At 46.1% G+C, this 16,641-nt stretch overlaps 1 protein-coding gene across 1 annotated transcript; it reads left to right on the top strand.

Moving 5' to 3' along the window:
* The first annotated feature begins 10,652 nt into the window (after positions 1-10,652).
* LOC144125596 (calmodulin-alpha-like) lies at positions 10,653-13,592 on the top strand. The gene is made up of 2 exons (XM_077659105.1): positions 10,653-11,190; positions 13,327-13,592. The coding sequence occupies exons 1-2, from the start codon at positions 10,909-10,911 to the stop codon at positions 13,501-13,503; spliced, it is 459 nt and encodes a 152-aa protein (XP_077515231.1). The 5' UTR covers positions 10,653-10,908; the 3' UTR covers positions 13,504-13,592.
* Positions 13,593-16,641: the final 3,049 nt, after the last annotated feature.

Genomic DNA, 16,641 nt, shown 5'->3' with positions numbered 1-16,641 from the left:
CTTGATGTACGAGAAACCTCTGTGCATCCTCCTCGCTAGCCAGCAAGTGCTCCCACTGCGCCACTCTCGGGTTGTACATTTTAGATCTAACTCTGCATGCGGGCAGGTCCATGTTACGCGTACGAGTGTCTGTCCTTGCACAACGGACATTCGTCGGTGTATTGTGTAGGGTACATCTTGTGGAGTTTATGTACATAAAGTGTGGGTAGGTGCTTGTCTGCAGCCTTCTCCAGTCTACTGCATCTTCTCTAGTTAGGTTTTCGTGCGGTGCTGAGTAACGCTTCCGCTGGCCCCTGTAATGATCTGGGATGTGTGGGTAAGTCGGCGTGATGCCGTCATTCTTTTGGAGCCATCTGTCGGCCTCAACGTCGGTTGCCGACGGAATTTTATAATAATTGGTTTTTTGGGGGAAAGGAAATGGCGCAGTATCTGTCTCATGTATCGTTGGACACCTGAACCGCGCCGTAAGTGAAGGGATAAAGGAGGGAGTGAAAGAATAAAGAGGGAGGTGCCGTAGTGGAGGGCTCCGGAATAATTTCGACCACCTGGGGATCTTTAACGTGCACCGACATCGCACAGCACACGGGCGCCTTAGCGTTTTTCCTCCATAGGACGGTTGTCGCGAGCGTGTGTGGTGGTGGCTCATACATAATATCTGCAGCGGGTCCTTGGACCTAAGATATTAAACTTATTTCTGTAATATGGCGAAGTGCTTGGCTTGAAGCATTCTGGCACGGGTCGGCCCGGTATCGCACTGCCCCCAGGATCGGCCCAGGGCATATTAGCGCGGTGCGTCTCTTCTTTCACTCTTTGCTCTCCTATCATTTACCCCTCCTACTTTCAACACGCGGCAGCGAGCGTGGCTCGGCTTGAGTCAGTAGGCAGGCTCGTGCTCTTTCCTTTTCCTTCTTCCTCTCAGAAACATCAGCGTGTAGCAGAGCTGCCATGGACGAGCCTCAGACGCTTAGAAAGCGGGCTTGCTTTTCGCTGAATTCCAGGGTTAGTCAAGTTAAGGCGCTGCCAATTTTCTCCCAGGCTGTTTGAAAAAACTGATTTTTCCCACAGCTCCACTGCGCCACTCAGTATTCATGCCGCACAACAGTACACAAGGTGAGCCACCGGTGATCCACGACGCAGTGAACGAGTTAAATCACGAGCAGATTGAGCTGATAAGATTACGAGACACAAATCCCTGCTCGCATATGTCGCGCCGCCTGCCGCAGTCGCTTGCGTCCACCCTAGAGAACAGCGACTACAGCCAGCCACATAGGGAAGAACACACGTACACGAGGTTGGTGCGAGGAACACTGGAGTTACTATGGTGCGAGCATGAAGGAAGTGCGAGTGACAGCAGTGCGCGGTGCAGCGCCCGCAGTAGGTATGCGCCATTATCCTCTTGAGGACAACAACAACAGTGCGCGCAACCGGATGCGAAGACGCCGATCTGTTTCATTTGCGGTAGTGCGAAGATGTGCAGAATGGTCGAACTTCTCTTTGCGGCTCCTCTAGAGTGGCATAGCGTGTAGCTGTAGCGCGTAGCGGTAAATGGCGCGGTAGGCGGCGCCCCTGCGCGACGGGCAATGTTGACACGAAATGGAGAAAGCGAACTAGAAAATTGACAAGCAAATATCTGGACAGCAGTAAGTGGGCAAATCAGCAATTATCGGTTAAGAAAAAGGTTAAAGAAACAGAAAGAGCTCAGTGGAAAACAGGGATGCTGACGAAATCGGCGCTGAGAACATACCGGACCCTTAAACAGGAAATTGTCAAAGAAAATATCTATGATAATTGTAGGGGAAGCTCTTTGTTGTTTGAGGCCAGGACTGGAGTTTTGCGGACTAAGACGTATAGAGTCAGGTACCATGAGATAGATACTTTGTGCATTGCGTGCGGAGAGGAGGAGGAAACGGCTGAACACTTGATACTTTTCTGTAAAGGGCTTCACCCTACAGTGGAAAGCAGCGGGGCTGACTTACCCAAGGCATTGGGGTTTAGGGATAGTGAAGGAAAAGTGGATTTTAAGAGGTTAGAAGTAACCAAGCGAAGGTTATCTGATTGGTGGCTAAAAGCAAGACAGGAGTAAAATTTCACAAGACATGGCTAGGTGGCTTGAGCCACCGCCAGATTTAAAGGGTTCAGCCGTATCCATCCATCCATCCATCCATCCATCCAACGTTAGCGACGGGCATACAAGTGGACGTGACTTTAGCCATGCGCCTACAGCGACGTCCGCCATGTTTTTGTTGTCCTCTGTTTGAGTCCGTCGGACGTATCTTTACGTAAACACATCGTTAAAAAAAAACGAGCTGGCTGCTTGAACTTCGTTCAGAGATCTTAAGGGGTGTAGACAGCACTATATCAGAGGTCTTTGGTCATGAAGCTTGACAAATGGTCAGCCATTCAGCTAGTTCATCGACTCGGCTTGGCAACTATGTGACACAGCTGGCGCATGCAAGGAAAGTAAGCAGTGTCGTCAGAAGGGGTAGGATTCAGGAAAACAGCCCAACGCAGCTAAGTGCAATTAAAAAAGTACAGAAACCATGGAAACGCGACGGGTCTGTGACGTGTAGCTGCTTCTGTTAGGTCAAATCCAAGCCCCGATTTCATCTGTCGCTTTTTACAACGACACCAAAGTTCAGGTGAGCTGTGGTTTTGTGTGTGTCTGGATCACAGGATCGGAGAAGCTTTCCTCAGTTACGTTGCGCGTATTCTTTCTGTTAGTGCGAAATAATTAGTTCGCCGTTCATAATAAACTTTTGCTTTCTTGCTTGTCGTTTGCTCAGCATTTAAAGGATCGATGAAGATTCAGAATGAGTTGTTATTCGTTACTTACGACACTGACTCACGCCCTACTGCTGCATCTGTTCGTGTGAACTGGAAACGCAGTTTCTTCAGTTTTTGCAGATTAGTGCGGATAATTATATAAAAAAACGAAAACTTGTATCCGAATATAGTACACTCAGAGCAAGCTTGATCAAGGCGATGGCTGGACTGGAGGACACTTTCAAGTAGCCATGTGATGAGTACTGGTTCAGCGGTCACAATTCCGTGAGCCAGCAACCAAGCTGACAAATAATATTGATGGTCTCGCGGGTACGCCGTACGTTTCGAAATGAGCCTCGCCACTTAATCTGTCCTTGGTTAAGAAATATATACGAATTCAATTCAACGCCTGAACCAGTATGTTCTTAGCATCATAAGGTTTCGAACATTTCCTGGAGATATCATCATCAGCCTAACTAAGCCCAGTGCAGGACAAAGGCATGTACTACTTTCATATCTCTCCTATTAACCCTGTCCTGTGCTAGCTGTGGTACATGCAAATCTGTAAATGTGGCAAGCCTCGCTGGGAGCTGTCATTTGAGAAGCTCCTGCCGCGTTCTTTTGCAGCAAAGAACTAATTGTATTACACAGGGATATGTTTTTCTCTCATACGGTTTTCTGTTGCCAAAGGTGTCCACTGTAGCAATAGTTCAGGAATATTCTTGTACGTAGTGTATACCAGCTTTCTGAAGTACTCTCTATTCCCTGTGTTGAACTTACTTGCTGATGTTTATCCTTCACTTTATGGAAGCAACCACCGTGGTCAGTGGGGCTAGTAGATTTGAGAATTAAACACTTCTTGTTCATTATGGTAGTCCAATCTTTGGGGGAACAAATATTTCAGTGTGTCTCAGAATTGTGTTTATCAGGACTGCTGCTGTCAGTTACTTAATCTGACTTGTGCCTTTTTGCAGGCAGCTGTTTGTAGGGAGCAAAAGCAAGAAGCCATGGTTTGCATTCCGTGCATCATTGCTCCCGTGTTGCTGTTCATCTGGTACCGGTTCATCCAGCCAATTGTGCTTTCAGTCTGGAATCCATGGGCCAAAAAGGAGATCCGTGTGGATGCAGCTGGGGATTCCTCTAGCAAAGAAAAAGCATGTGATGTAAGTTCAGGCTAAAAGAAATATGCTGAATCTGGAGGCTAGCGGTTCAAAATCAGAGTATATTCTTTTGGCTGATTGCCCCACTCTTATCTCGCATCCTGTTTTAAGTTATCTGCATCTGCTTGTAGTATGTGTGTCTCTTGGTTAGCATAAATTCTATTACTGCTGAAAATGAAATGAAAAAAGATTGTTTGAAGTCATATTTTCTTCCTTGTTCAGTCAGTTGTAGTAGTTAGTCAGGAGTCATTAGGATTAATGGAACTCTTACATCGAAAATTTAATGCAATCTCTAGGCTTTCAAGGACTGCTTGATTTGCTAACATTCTGAAAAGTACTTGGCTTGTACCCAATGTTGGGAAGTGCTATTCAGTGCGGGAGTAAAAATTGGAGAGTGGAGAGGACACTTATGCTCCGCCTTAAGAGTATGATGCAATAGCATAGTGGGTTACACTATCCGTTCTGAGCAGTTTGACACCATTGCAGGCATATTCTTTTCTTTTTTTCAATTGTTTCAATTAATTGATCAATTACACACTGTAAATTTACTTAATTAGCATCATCAAGCATTGACTTTTCATTTTGAGCTTTTTGATATCTTTTAACCCCCGTTTTTTTTTCATTTAAAAAATTTTTCATTTCTTCACTTAATCAATTAATTACAATTCTTTCATTAACTCGTCATCACCTATCTCACGCCAATCAATCATCAATCACTACAACCCCAAATTACTATGATACAATTTTTTTACACAACCCCGATTATAGTTCGCCGGTTCGAATCCCTGCCGCGAGCTAGGCTTTAACTTAACCAGTAAATTTATGCTGCACGAAACGCTGAATCGCATGACACGATCACAACATTCTACAGTAAATAGTTGGCACGATACAATTTTTTTTACACAGCCCCCGATTATTCCCGACACGTGGTGCTGACCACGCCAATGGCTTTTCGACGGAGCCAGCTGTATATACTGTCACGTAACAGTGTAAAAAACTATACTAGATTTCATCACCCTAAGCCATTCACCTTAGAATGACTGTAACCCCTGGAGATTGTTTGCTTATATTGATGTGTTTAGCCCACTTTAGGCAAGAATCATTATTGACTGTGTTTAACCCCTCATCCCACTTTCAGGCGCCATTTTTCATTTCGACTAAAAGCATATTTTTCCACCTGACTTGTTTATCCTGGCCTCAAGAAAGCCACTTTGTTAGTTTTCCAATGAAGAACAGCAGCAGTTATTTTTTACTCGCATTACAGTTTCTCAGAAGCTGTCAATCAAAATAGTTGAAAACTCTAAAACTAGAATACCAGGATTTGTGAAATTAACACCCAAGTGACAAACACCCAAGTGATCATGGAATGGCTTTCTAACTCGCCCGTCTCGCGTCCTCAGTCTTGAAATGATGTTTAGATAAACTGGTGGTCTTTCTCCTGGTGTGAGTCTTCTTCGCATAACATAGCTTACGCGGTACAACGGTCATTTCTAAGGCGCTTCCCACAATGTTTTCCATCAATTCCAGGTGCAGGATGCTTTGCCGTATGCATGGTCACTTGCAGTTTTTTAGACTCAGTAGCTCGAAACTTTGGCATCAGTAGTACATGAAATATAGGCAGAAGTAAAAAGAGCACTGTGCACTGTTGTAAAGATAATAATGTGCACACTGTCTGAACCGGGCATGTATGTAGCATGCAGCATGTGTGGCATTCACACAGATATGCAGCAACTTAAATTCTGCCTGAACATTAAATAAGATGCTACCACTTCCTGAGCCATAATGCATCATTTGCTTTTGGCCTGTCTCACAAACTGTAAAATGGCTGATTCTTTTAGTTAGCTTCTCAATAGATTGCTGGCACCCGTTTTCTTTTTTGTTTAAGCCTTGTTCAACCTGTTTACAGACTGCTGACACTGCCACAACTGGTGGAGAAAACTCGTGCAAACAAGACAGCAGCCTTTCTGAAGCAACTGTTGATGAGAATGTATCAAAGAAAACAAATTAGTCCTCTACTTAAGTGCCGCCACCGTCGACATTCCTGTCACGCGCATGATTGAGTTTTTCTTTTTTTCTTTTGGTTACTGTGTGCGACTGTTGCTGTTTTTACTGTATAATTGAGCTTTAAATTTATATGTGCCATGGTATTAAAAGTTACATGTCAATAAAACATTTAGCAGAATCAAAAGATTAATTCTGGTGATCTATTCATCTTCTGCATTGCATAGTTTGCTTCCTTTTGGAAGAGCACATTATTCATTTCCTCTGAAAAGATTTTCTCTTGAAGTAAAAACTTTGCCGGCTGCCTAGTCTTAACGGCCAACTGCAACGAAATTTAACTTTAGTAGAATGCCTCTTACTAATGCACTGGGTATGCAGCAAAATTAATCCTGACAAAGTTACACACTTGTTAGGAAACTAATACTGTTCTTACAAGCGTTTAAAACCTTTGAAGCAGATGAAGCGTGCACCTAGCAGGGTTTTGCTTAATGAAGCAACCAGATATGTACGTACAGCGACCCGAGAGCCGTCCTCGGGCACTGCCTCACGACGGGCCCATTGTGAGTGAACGGTTTATGGACAGCATGGCGGAAAAGTCTGGAGGCTGAAATGCAGCTTGACAGTCCTCGGTTTGGTAATGTGGTAAAGTTCTTAGAAATTTCAGGCACGATTACCATACCGAAACCCTGTGTAGGCGTCGGAGGCACGAATGCGAACATTGGACAAGAACGCACACGCCACGTGCATTTCTGAAATACGTCAAACAGACCGCTTTCGCGTCGCTCATAGTACACTAGTGCAACACGTGTCCAACTGCTGCAGTTTCTACAAGGCAGCAGCGGGCCTCCGAAGTGCCACAACTGCGGCGCCCGAGTGGTTTTGTTTTAATGTGATAGCATATGATCCAGTAAGAACAAACTCTCTCTCATAAAATTCCCCGATTGGTCGACAGGGTCATGACATCATGAGCACAGCCAAATTTGGAAGTTGGCCCACCGCCAAAAATTCCAAAGAACATCCAAAATTTTGGAAGTATATAGGCCCACATCACAAAATGGATTAAGGTGGATTAGGGGGTTGGTGGGTGGATTAAGGTGGATTAGTAGGTAGTCACTCATGCACACCATATAATGGCAATGGAATCGGTTCCAACTGGAGTTTTGCTGGAAAAATCACAAACATTAGACACTCACTGTAGACACCATAGCCGGTAGCCTAAATGCTGTAGCATTTTCTTTAAGAATGTGATGAAGAAGGCCTAAGTTTTTTACTGTTTTTACGTTATTTCTGGCAGTTGGTGGCTGTCCAGTTTTCATTTTGATTTGAAAAATGACAGTCCACTCCCTTGACATGCTATTGAAAGACTTTTTACGGGGTGAAAAATTTCGTTGCAGCTGGCCTTTAACTAGAAATTTTACTGAAGGCATTAGAAGGTGTTGCAAGGAAGGCTTTGGCTCGAATTTTCCTCTGCTGCCCAGAAAATTTCAATGCAAAAGCGCTAGCGTGAACTTGTGTCCTCACCCTTTTAAACCGGCGTCCAAGAGCATCATGACTTGTGGCTCCACAGTATCCACCCTAGCTTTACATGCTTGAAAGCCTTGTGGAAGGACACACATCTTTTGACTTATGCGTATTGCACAGTACAAGCAACGTTGCTATACGTACAAGTGCGACATTACTGTTGCCTTTTCATCCTCCGTAGCAGTGCTAAGGTCAAGGGGGCAAAAAATGGGTGACTACGCAGCTAGCTGATCTCCAATGTCTCATTCGGGAATTCGCCTTCATTGTAATGCAGCTGCAAATTGAGGCACTACTATACGATCTTATCAAGGCAATCTCAAGTTAGTGCCTATAAGCTCTTGGCTACTTTTGACAGGTCCTTCCCACAACCTGGCTCGGTAAAAAATATGCCAAAAATATTGAGATATCCGATGATATTGAGAAGTTACTGTCCTTTAGCTTGGATAAGCTGCGGCTCTGGTGCGAACAATTCAGTTTTAATCGCTCGTAACTGCGCAAAGGCTACATCCGCCTCTTAATGGTTCGACCACCCACATACCGTATCTTAATTGATGACTCAGTCGATGGAAACCAGAAAGTTATTCTAATTACACTTAGTTCGTATTAAGCAGAGCTTTTTAATGCATTTAAAGGGGCTCTGAATAAAGTTGCGCTATGCCTAGGATATCAAAGGACACCACTCCACAAATATCCTCCAGCAAGAATTTTTTTAATGCGTTTTGTAGAAGCTGAGCTATAAAACGTGACATAGCAGATGCTGGCCACAACATATAAAATACACAAAAGACGTTTCGGCTCCCGTACGGGAAGCCTTGTTCACAGTAAAAACGAGAATCGGGTGCGCGAGGTTATGTTGTGGTCGACGTCTGCAATGTCACGTTTTATGATTCACGTCGACCAGGCGAGTTTTCGTCCAACTCTTGATTTCATAAGGTGAGCTATCTGTAGTCAAAATTTGAATTTCCGAGCCTTCTCGCCTTTCTCTGTCCTCTCATTACTTTTTGCACGCCGAAATGTCAGCGCTCCTACGCCAGCCCCACCGACTAGGCCACTCCGCTGCAAACGCGCGCGGGGAATTCTCCGTAGGAAGGGGGGGGGGGGGGGGGGGGGAGCTTCCATCCGCCGCATGCGTGGTAGCTGCGGACGTCAGAATTAGTTGGAATTGCGAATCAATGACAGCCCTCCGCTGTTGACAACGAGCGCTGCATGACGCGTTGCGCGCGCGCGCAGGGCGTTGCGAGGCGTGGAAGCTTGGGCGAATTTTTAGAAATATATTGTAAATGATCGGCTCACTTTTGAGGGCTTGTACGCGGCATGAACGTTCGGTGGCCAATACTCTACATAATGCAAGCGTATTATAGTTCGGCATGGCAAAAGCCGCTAGGCTAATTCGACGTTTATAGCCATTAGAGTGCGCCATATCGATGATGATGGTTAGGGACACGGCGGAGCAACGTTCCTCGCGAGTACACCTAGAAAGAAAGCTGCGGAACTCGCTACCGAACACGCTTATATGATGGCGAGTACCGATGCGGTTGCCTGCCGCCTACCGACGCTTCCTTTGGCGGAAGCGCGCGTTTCCTTCGATTAAATTCCTTTGAAACTCTTCGGCCATTCTTTCAGCCGCCTGCTCCGCGGCGTTGTTTTGACTCTTCCAGTAAGTGCAACGAGGATGCTAACGCCCATTTTACCCGAAGTGTACGTGCCATTCAAAGAGGCTGACGCCTATTCGCTGATCGGCTCTGTATCGTAGTGCAGAAATGCCATTCGGAAACGACTAACTTTATTAATGCACTTAATTGAGCTTCAGTTGTAAATGAAATTGTTGCTCCGCTTCAAAACAGGCATGCTTGCGCCTTGTGTACATTTTCTCCGGGGAAGCAGCGCAGTTAAGGACACCGCAGAGAGAGCCATGGAATGAAAGAGACGGAGTAATTAGAGACCGGAAGCGGACAGAGTGGGTGAAGGAAGAAACGCGGGTTAATTACATCCCAGTCGAAATCAGGAGAGGGAAATGGGCTTGGGCAAGGCATGTAATGTAGGCAAGATGACCGCTGGTCCTTAACGGTAACAGAGTGGATTCCAAGAGAAGGCAAGCGTAGCAGGGGGCGGAAGAAAGTTCGGTGGGCGGATGAGATTAAGAAGTTTGCGGGGATACGGTGGTCGCAGCTGGCAAAGGACAGGGATAATTGGAGAGACATCGGAAGGGCCTTTGCCTTGCAGTGGGCGTTGTCAGGCTGACGGTGATGTTGGTGACTCGGTACGGACTTTGTCGCTGCAGTGCGCTGAAGGTTCTTCGCACCGGACGCTGCTTTGTGTCCGTGACCACAACCGTGTTTCTGGGTGTTGGGTTAATTGCGACTCGAAATCAGATTCATTGGGCAAAAAAACGAATACCCAAACTCCCGTATATGTGTACGTGTAGAGCTCCAAATACCCCAAGAGCTGTTCTCCGCTAACATATGGTGAAATTATAGACTATATAGTAACAGGAAATACGCAGCCCCTCACAAAGACCTCGCTCGTCTGGAAGCCACTATATGGCGAAACATGCAAGCCCGCACACTACCAGACTTAGCTCGACACAATAAGATTTGGTCCGTGCAATTCCCAACAAAAGCATGCCCGGGATGCGGAGAGATTTCAGACATCCTCCACATGATTTGGAACTGTCCTGAGCAACGCAAAGCGCACAGTTTACAGGAACTCAGCCATAAGCATTGGGAGGCGAAGCTGGCTCACACAGAGCTCCCCCTTCAGCGCAAGCTGGTCGGTCAGGCCTGGAGGGCCGTATTCGCCAATGGTTTCCCGGACCTGGGTGAACCACCTGCGTAATTACTTTATATTAATAAAGTTTATTATCTCTCTCTCTTCCCGTCGAAACGTTAGCCAATGATAAATAGAATGAAGGACGGTCAAGCCGCAGTAATAAAGACAAGCGCGTCGCGAACAATTCGGGTATATCATGGTTGTGGTAAAGCTTTATTGTCATAAAGACAAGGAGCATGAGTGGTTAGGGGTCATCTTGAAATACTTTGGGTGTGCCCTCACGACGGCGGCAGGTGGCGGGGAGTCCGTGCTTCCGGGCGACCTCTAGGGCCCAGCTCACTGTCCAGAGTTGCGTCTCCGGTTCCGAATGTAAGCCGCAGCCTTTGCCTAATAAATGATTATCCGCCCTGGGTATCAGCCATCAGGGAAGAAGAACGACACCAGCAGGGCCTCGTGCTTTTAATGGCGCGAGAGGCGAGCGCATGAAGCGGTCCTCGGGCGAGCCGAAGCCCGCGCAGGTCCCACCACACAGCGCCGCAGCAGCTTCGGCCGCCTCCACAACACCTCCAGCGGCCAGTGCAGCCTAGTCCGGGGCATCGGCCAGCACCAGCAGCAGAGGCGGCGGCCCACAGCTGTGCTTGTACAAGGACGCGACGCCAGTCACCAGCGGCCCAGCAGGGACCTAACCCTATCCATGGCTACATCAGGCATGCAGCTGTCCGAGGACGTGGTCGCGGAGTACCGCGAGGCCTTCGCGCTTTTCGACAAGGACGGCGACGGCACCATCAGCATCAAGGAGCTGGGCACCGTGATGCGCGCCCTCGGCCAGAACCCGACTGAGGCTGAGCTCAAGGAACTGATAGCCGAGGTGGACGTCGACGGGAACGGCACCGTCGACTTCCCAGAGTTCCTCGTCCTGATGAGCAAGAAGGCGCGCAGTGCGGACACCGAAGAGGAGATCCGGGAGGCATTTAAGGTGAGCGCGCTTGCCTGCCTGCTCTTCGCTTTGCGACCGGTCAAGTACGGCGGCTCGCTTGAGCCCCGGAACAAGCATTCTAGGCCGACCTGTCACGAACGCTGGGAGCGTGTAAAACCCTTTAAGTACATAATTCATCTCTGGAGTAATTATATCCCTGGTTAGCTTCAGCGAACATTTAAAGAAAAAACGTCTGAGAGTTCAAAATAGAAAGAAAATCTTTCCAAGAACTGGCTGCTAGTGGCGGCGGGCGCAGTTATCTTGCAAAAAAATGCTAATTAGCTAGTTGACTATAATTAACTGATTAGCTTTTTATTCGGTAAAGCCTAATGGTTAGTGCCAATAATGAATTCATAGCTGCGGACGAGACGGCGCAATACCAATTTTTGGAAGCAAGGCAGCGCAACCGAATCCAGTGTTTTTTTCCCGCATGAAACCGAAACTGAGCGCATGTGGCGCATAAGAAGCCCCCTGGTGGCGTGTTGGAATGCATACGGCGCTCAATTTGAACCATTCGAACTGCAATTCGACATTGTCCTCGTCAGCGTTGTGAGCGAAAAATCCCCGGAGAGGCAAGCTAGGTCATCTACCTAGGACACGTGACCTTGTGGCGACGTCACAGCCTGCCCACCGGATTGTGAGCAAACTGACCATCGTGGCAGGTGGCAGAAATTAACGATTGGTCGCGACAGGTAGTTCTTCCAGAGCAACCTGTGTCTCACAAGCCCCACCGGTGGCACACCTGCCATCGCAAGGCATTTGCACATGCAGCACTGCGCCGGGAGTGGTATCAGGACTCTCAGGGATCTATGAATGTAAAGTAGAGAGAATGACCGCATATATGGACGTTAATTAACCCATTAACGCTATCGCGTCATATCATTAAGGCGGAGCTTCAGTGTCCACTCTAATTATTTCGCCTCTCCGCTTGGTGCAAGGGAAAGGATGGCCATTGTCAACTGCGTGGTCGCTATTTTTGAGAGCGACGAAGCACAATAAGGCGCATGCCAAGGTACAATATATAGAAAGACGTTCGAATTTGACGCCGTAGACGTTGCAACACGTCATCAGTGAGTGTTGATTTGGCATAGAGATTCCTACGCACCTCACGCGCTCAGTTTTTGGTGCTTTGCGAAAAAGAAAGCGTCAGTTTTCCTTAGAGCTTCAGAGAATGACTTCTTGCTTTAAAAAAATTGATATCGTCCTGTCAGGGCTTCGAACTGCAACGTTGACACCAACCACCAGGTGACTGTGAATGAAAAAGCTAATCAATGAATTTCAGTGAAATACTCAATTATTGTGTATTTTTATAGTTAATTGCGTCCGCCACTGCTGACAGTTTGTACCTGAAAATATTTTCTTCACGAAAACAAACATTCGACATAGGTGTGTCTGGTTCGGAAAACAAATGTAATTTATTCATTTCTTGGTTGTCTCTTTTCTAATTTAAATAGTTTCTTTCTATTTTGAACTTCATATTTTTAGGAATTACTGAAGGTGTTCGCTGAAACACCCGTCATGTCACCTATAGTTAATTAGTACAACAGTTTACGTGTAGTACTGCAGCTCCCGTTCATCTTTTGTAGTACCCCTTCCCTCAACATTTCCTTCGGGTGTCCAGTTACGTACGCATTCTGCTACCCAAGCTGCCGCCTCTCTCTCTCTCTCCACATATACACTACAGTAGGATACAACTTTTAAAAAGTCCGTGGCGTCAAGTATTACTCCGCAGACAAACAAAACCAGCTATTTAATGTAACAAGCCACAGGCACCAAAATTTCTGAGCGTATAATTTCTTCTCGTGGTCAGCTTTTTATTTAGGCAGCAAGAAAAGCTTTAACAACGGTATGCTTTTTGTAACAGAGAAATTCTGTTCGGCGGTCCTTAATCAGGGCGGATCTTCAACGCACACTTGAGTTGTATCCGACTGCGTACATTCAAAATGAAAAACCCAAGCGAATCGTGGACAAAACCCCCAACACCGCCCCGTGTCACACAGCGTCCAGTAAATGTATATGCGCGCGCGTGACTGTAATAAATATGCGTAGCAGGAAGTGTGACAAGCAAAGCCAGTAGGGCGTCGCATCACACTTGCATATAGACGGTACCACATTTTCTCGTTACGTTTTGCGCAGGTTTTCGACAGAGATGGGAACGGCTTCATCACTGCAGCAGAGCTCCGTCATGTCATGACGACTCTTGGGGAGAAGCTGACAAACGAAGAAGTCGATGCAATGATACGGGAAGCTGACGTGGACGGAGATGGCCAAATTAACTACGACGAGTTCGTAGCGCTCATCACTTCGACCTAAGTATCAAAACCTCCGTGTGATATTGCTTCACTTTCCTCTTCTTTTTTTTGTTTTACGCAAGCAAAAGCTTGCAGAGACTCATTAAAGCTCTCGAAACGTGTAAAATGGTCGAGTCATTGCAGTTGTGCTCATAATTAGTGAAGCGAAAGAACAAAAATTTTCCTACCATCTCGAGCAGATCGAGATCTAATGCGGGAGGGGGCGTTTCAGCGCGAAAGTTCAAAAATTGCAAGAAGAAAAACTTTCAGGGATAAGCTCAGATAGAAAAGAGATAGAATTATCATCTCTGTGCTCATAAATTAGTGAAGCGAAAGAAAAAATTTCCTACCATCTCGAGCAGATCGAGATCTAATGCGGGAGGGGGCGTTTCAGCGTGAAAGTTCAAAAATTTGCAAGAAGAAAAACTTTCAGGGATAAGCTCAGATAGAAAAGAGATAGAATTATCATCTCTGTGCTCATAAATTAGTGAAGCGAAAGAAAAAAAAATTTCCTACCATCTCGAGCAGATCGAGATCTAATGCGGGAGGGGGCGTTTCAGCGCGAAAGTTCAAAAATTGCAAGAAGAAAAACTTTCAGGGATAAGCTCAGATAGAAAAGAGATAGAATTATCATCTCTGTGCTCATAAATTAGTGAAGCGAAAGAAAAAAAATTTTCCTACCATCTCGAGCAGATCGAGATCTAATGCGGGAGGGGGCGTTTCAGCGCGAAAGTTCAAAAATTGCAAGAAGAAAAACTTTCAGGGATAAGCTCAGATAGAAAAGAGATAGAATTATCATCTCTGTGCTCATAAATTAGTGAAGCGAAAGAAAAAAAAAATTTCCTACCATCTCGAGCAGATCGAGATCTAATGCGGGAGGGGGCGTTTCAGCGCGAAAGTTCAAAAATTGCAAGAAGAAAAACTTTCAGGGATAAGCTCAGATAGAAAAGAGATAGAATTATCATCTCTGTGCTCATAAATTAGTGAAGCGAAAGAAAAAAAAATTTTCCTACCATCTCGAGCAGATCGAGATCTAATGCGGGAGGGGGCGTTTCAGCGCGAAAGTTCAAAAATTGCAAGAAGAAAAACTTTCAGGGATAAGCTCAGATAGAAAAGAGATAGAATTATCATCTCTGTGCTCATAAATTAGTGAAGCGAAAGAAAAAAAAATTCCTACCATCTCGAGCAGATCGAGATCTAATGCGGGAGGGGGCGTTTCAGCGCGAAAGTTCAAAAATTGCAAGAAGAAAAACTTTCAGGGATAAGCTCAGATAGAAAAGAGATAGAATTATCATCTCTGTGCTCATAAACTAGTGAAGCGAAAGAAAAAAAATTTTCCTACCATCTCGAGCAGATCGAGATCTAATGCGGGAGGGGGCGTTTCAGCGCGAAAGTTCAAAAATTGCAAGCACAAAAACTTTCAGGGACAAGCTTAGTTAGAAAAGAGATATAATTATCATCCAAGTTCTTCATAGTGGTGTTGGTGACGCCGTCAGGACCTGGAGCCGATTTCTTTTTCAGGTCCTGTAACGCTGCCCACACCTCTGCAACCTCGAACGAAGAATCAATGCTTCTATTTTCCCCGCCTTCATATTCCGGTAGTAGAGAGCCTGGGCCTTGACAAACATAGGTTTTGCGAATCTTATCTGGCAGGTCTTCATTACTCCCTTTAAAGTTATGCTTGATTTTGGTTTGATTTAGCCTGGTCTCCCTCTTGGATTTGGTTGGATTAATCATATACCTGAGAATGGCCCAGGTTTTGGATAGACTCGCATTAGATCCAAGTTCATCACACATCTCCATCCAGTTCCTTACGCACAGATCAGCGGCATGCTTTTCTATGCTCCACTTAATTTGGGAGTGTTAGGGTTCTCCTGGGGCTAAATCACAAAGCATCCAGACCTTGCCACCTGGGAAGAGCTGACCCGGAGCCACGACCCGGATCAACAGACTCCTCATCCGTCAGGCGGAGACAGCTTACTACAAGATATCTCTCCGCGGTCTCCGGTGCTGACAGCTGGCCGGGAGGCACATCCTCCTAATTGCTGCGCACCGACCGTGAGGACCCATGATGACAGGAATAAAGTTCATTCATTCATCCAGGCACAAGTTGTGGGCGCACCGGATGTCAGTTATATCAGAATTGCCCCAATTAGGTAGCTAATTAAGAAATTTTAACTATTTAATACGCACTGCGGTTAAAGCCAATGGCGAGCTTGAAGCTGCTGGTATAAGACGGCGTCGTATATCGATTTCTTAAACTAAGAAAAAGTAGTTCTTAAAAAAAAAACCCTGCAGAACGATGAAGTGTTTTTCCGCACGAAACCGAAACACATGAGACGCGCAGGAAGCTTGTGCGCTTCTGTCCACTGGTGACGCGTTGCAATGAGTTGTTCAACGGCTTGTCCTATTATATTCCGGCATGAACTTTTTTTTTCTTCGGCGTTCTTAAAAATAAACGACCATGTAGTTGCCGGTGAGTATCCTTTTCCTTGCACCAAGCGGTGAAGAAAGTGTGCGTGACGCGGTACAAGGCGCAAGTTGTGATATGGCATCTATGGAAACTGCTATGGCAACTCATCATTGGCACTAACCACAGACGTTGCTAATAAAAATATAATTTTAAATTTTAGTTAACCAGCTAATTAGCATTTATTTTTATTTTTCAAAATAACTGATTTAGGCCGCGGCTGAGTCAGAAAAGTGCATCTTAACTTTGTTTGTGATGGCCTCATCCTAAAGGGCACTCGCCTCATTATCCCCTCAGAACTGAGGCTGCAGCCGTTCCGGAGCCCTCCACTACGGCACCGCTTTCTTCCTTTCTTCTTTCACTCCCTCCTTTATCCCTACCCTTACGGCGCGGCTCAGGTGTCCGCCGGTATATGAGACACATACTGCGCAATTTCGTCCCCCCCCCCCCCCCCCCAAAAAAAAAATTATTATTATTATTAGCCGTCTTGATCCTCCTTCGTGAAGCACATCAAGGCATAAATAGCCGTAAAGCCCTCGCTCGTGAATCTGTATGGTGGCAGGGCATAACGGCTGAGACCCCCTTTCACGTAGCAGAATCCACTCGGGTACGCCCTTACTCGAGTGAATCCAGCGGAACCACTCCTACCAACCTCCTTGGCCATCCCTGGGAAGTTCTTGGCCCTAGACG

This window comes from Amblyomma americanum, chromosome 3 (assembly GCF_052857255.1).
Source record: "Amblyomma americanum isolate KBUSLIRL-KWMA chromosome 3, ASM5285725v1, whole genome shotgun sequence".
NCBI lineage: Eukaryota > Metazoa > Arthropoda > Arachnida > Ixodida > Ixodidae > Amblyomma > Amblyomma americanum.
Note: the sequence above shows the minus strand (reverse complement) of the source record. Positions and strands in the feature narration are given on the sequence as shown.

Coding starts and splice junctions, on each gene's coding strand:
- LOC144125596 (XM_077659105.1), top strand. CDS start 10,909: ATGGCTACATCAGGCATGCAGCTGTCCGAGGACGTGGTCGCGGAGTAC. Junction 11,191..13,326: donor AGATCCGGGAGGCATTTAAG/GTGAGCGCGCTT, acceptor CGTTTTGCGCAG/GTTTTCGACAGAGATGGGAA.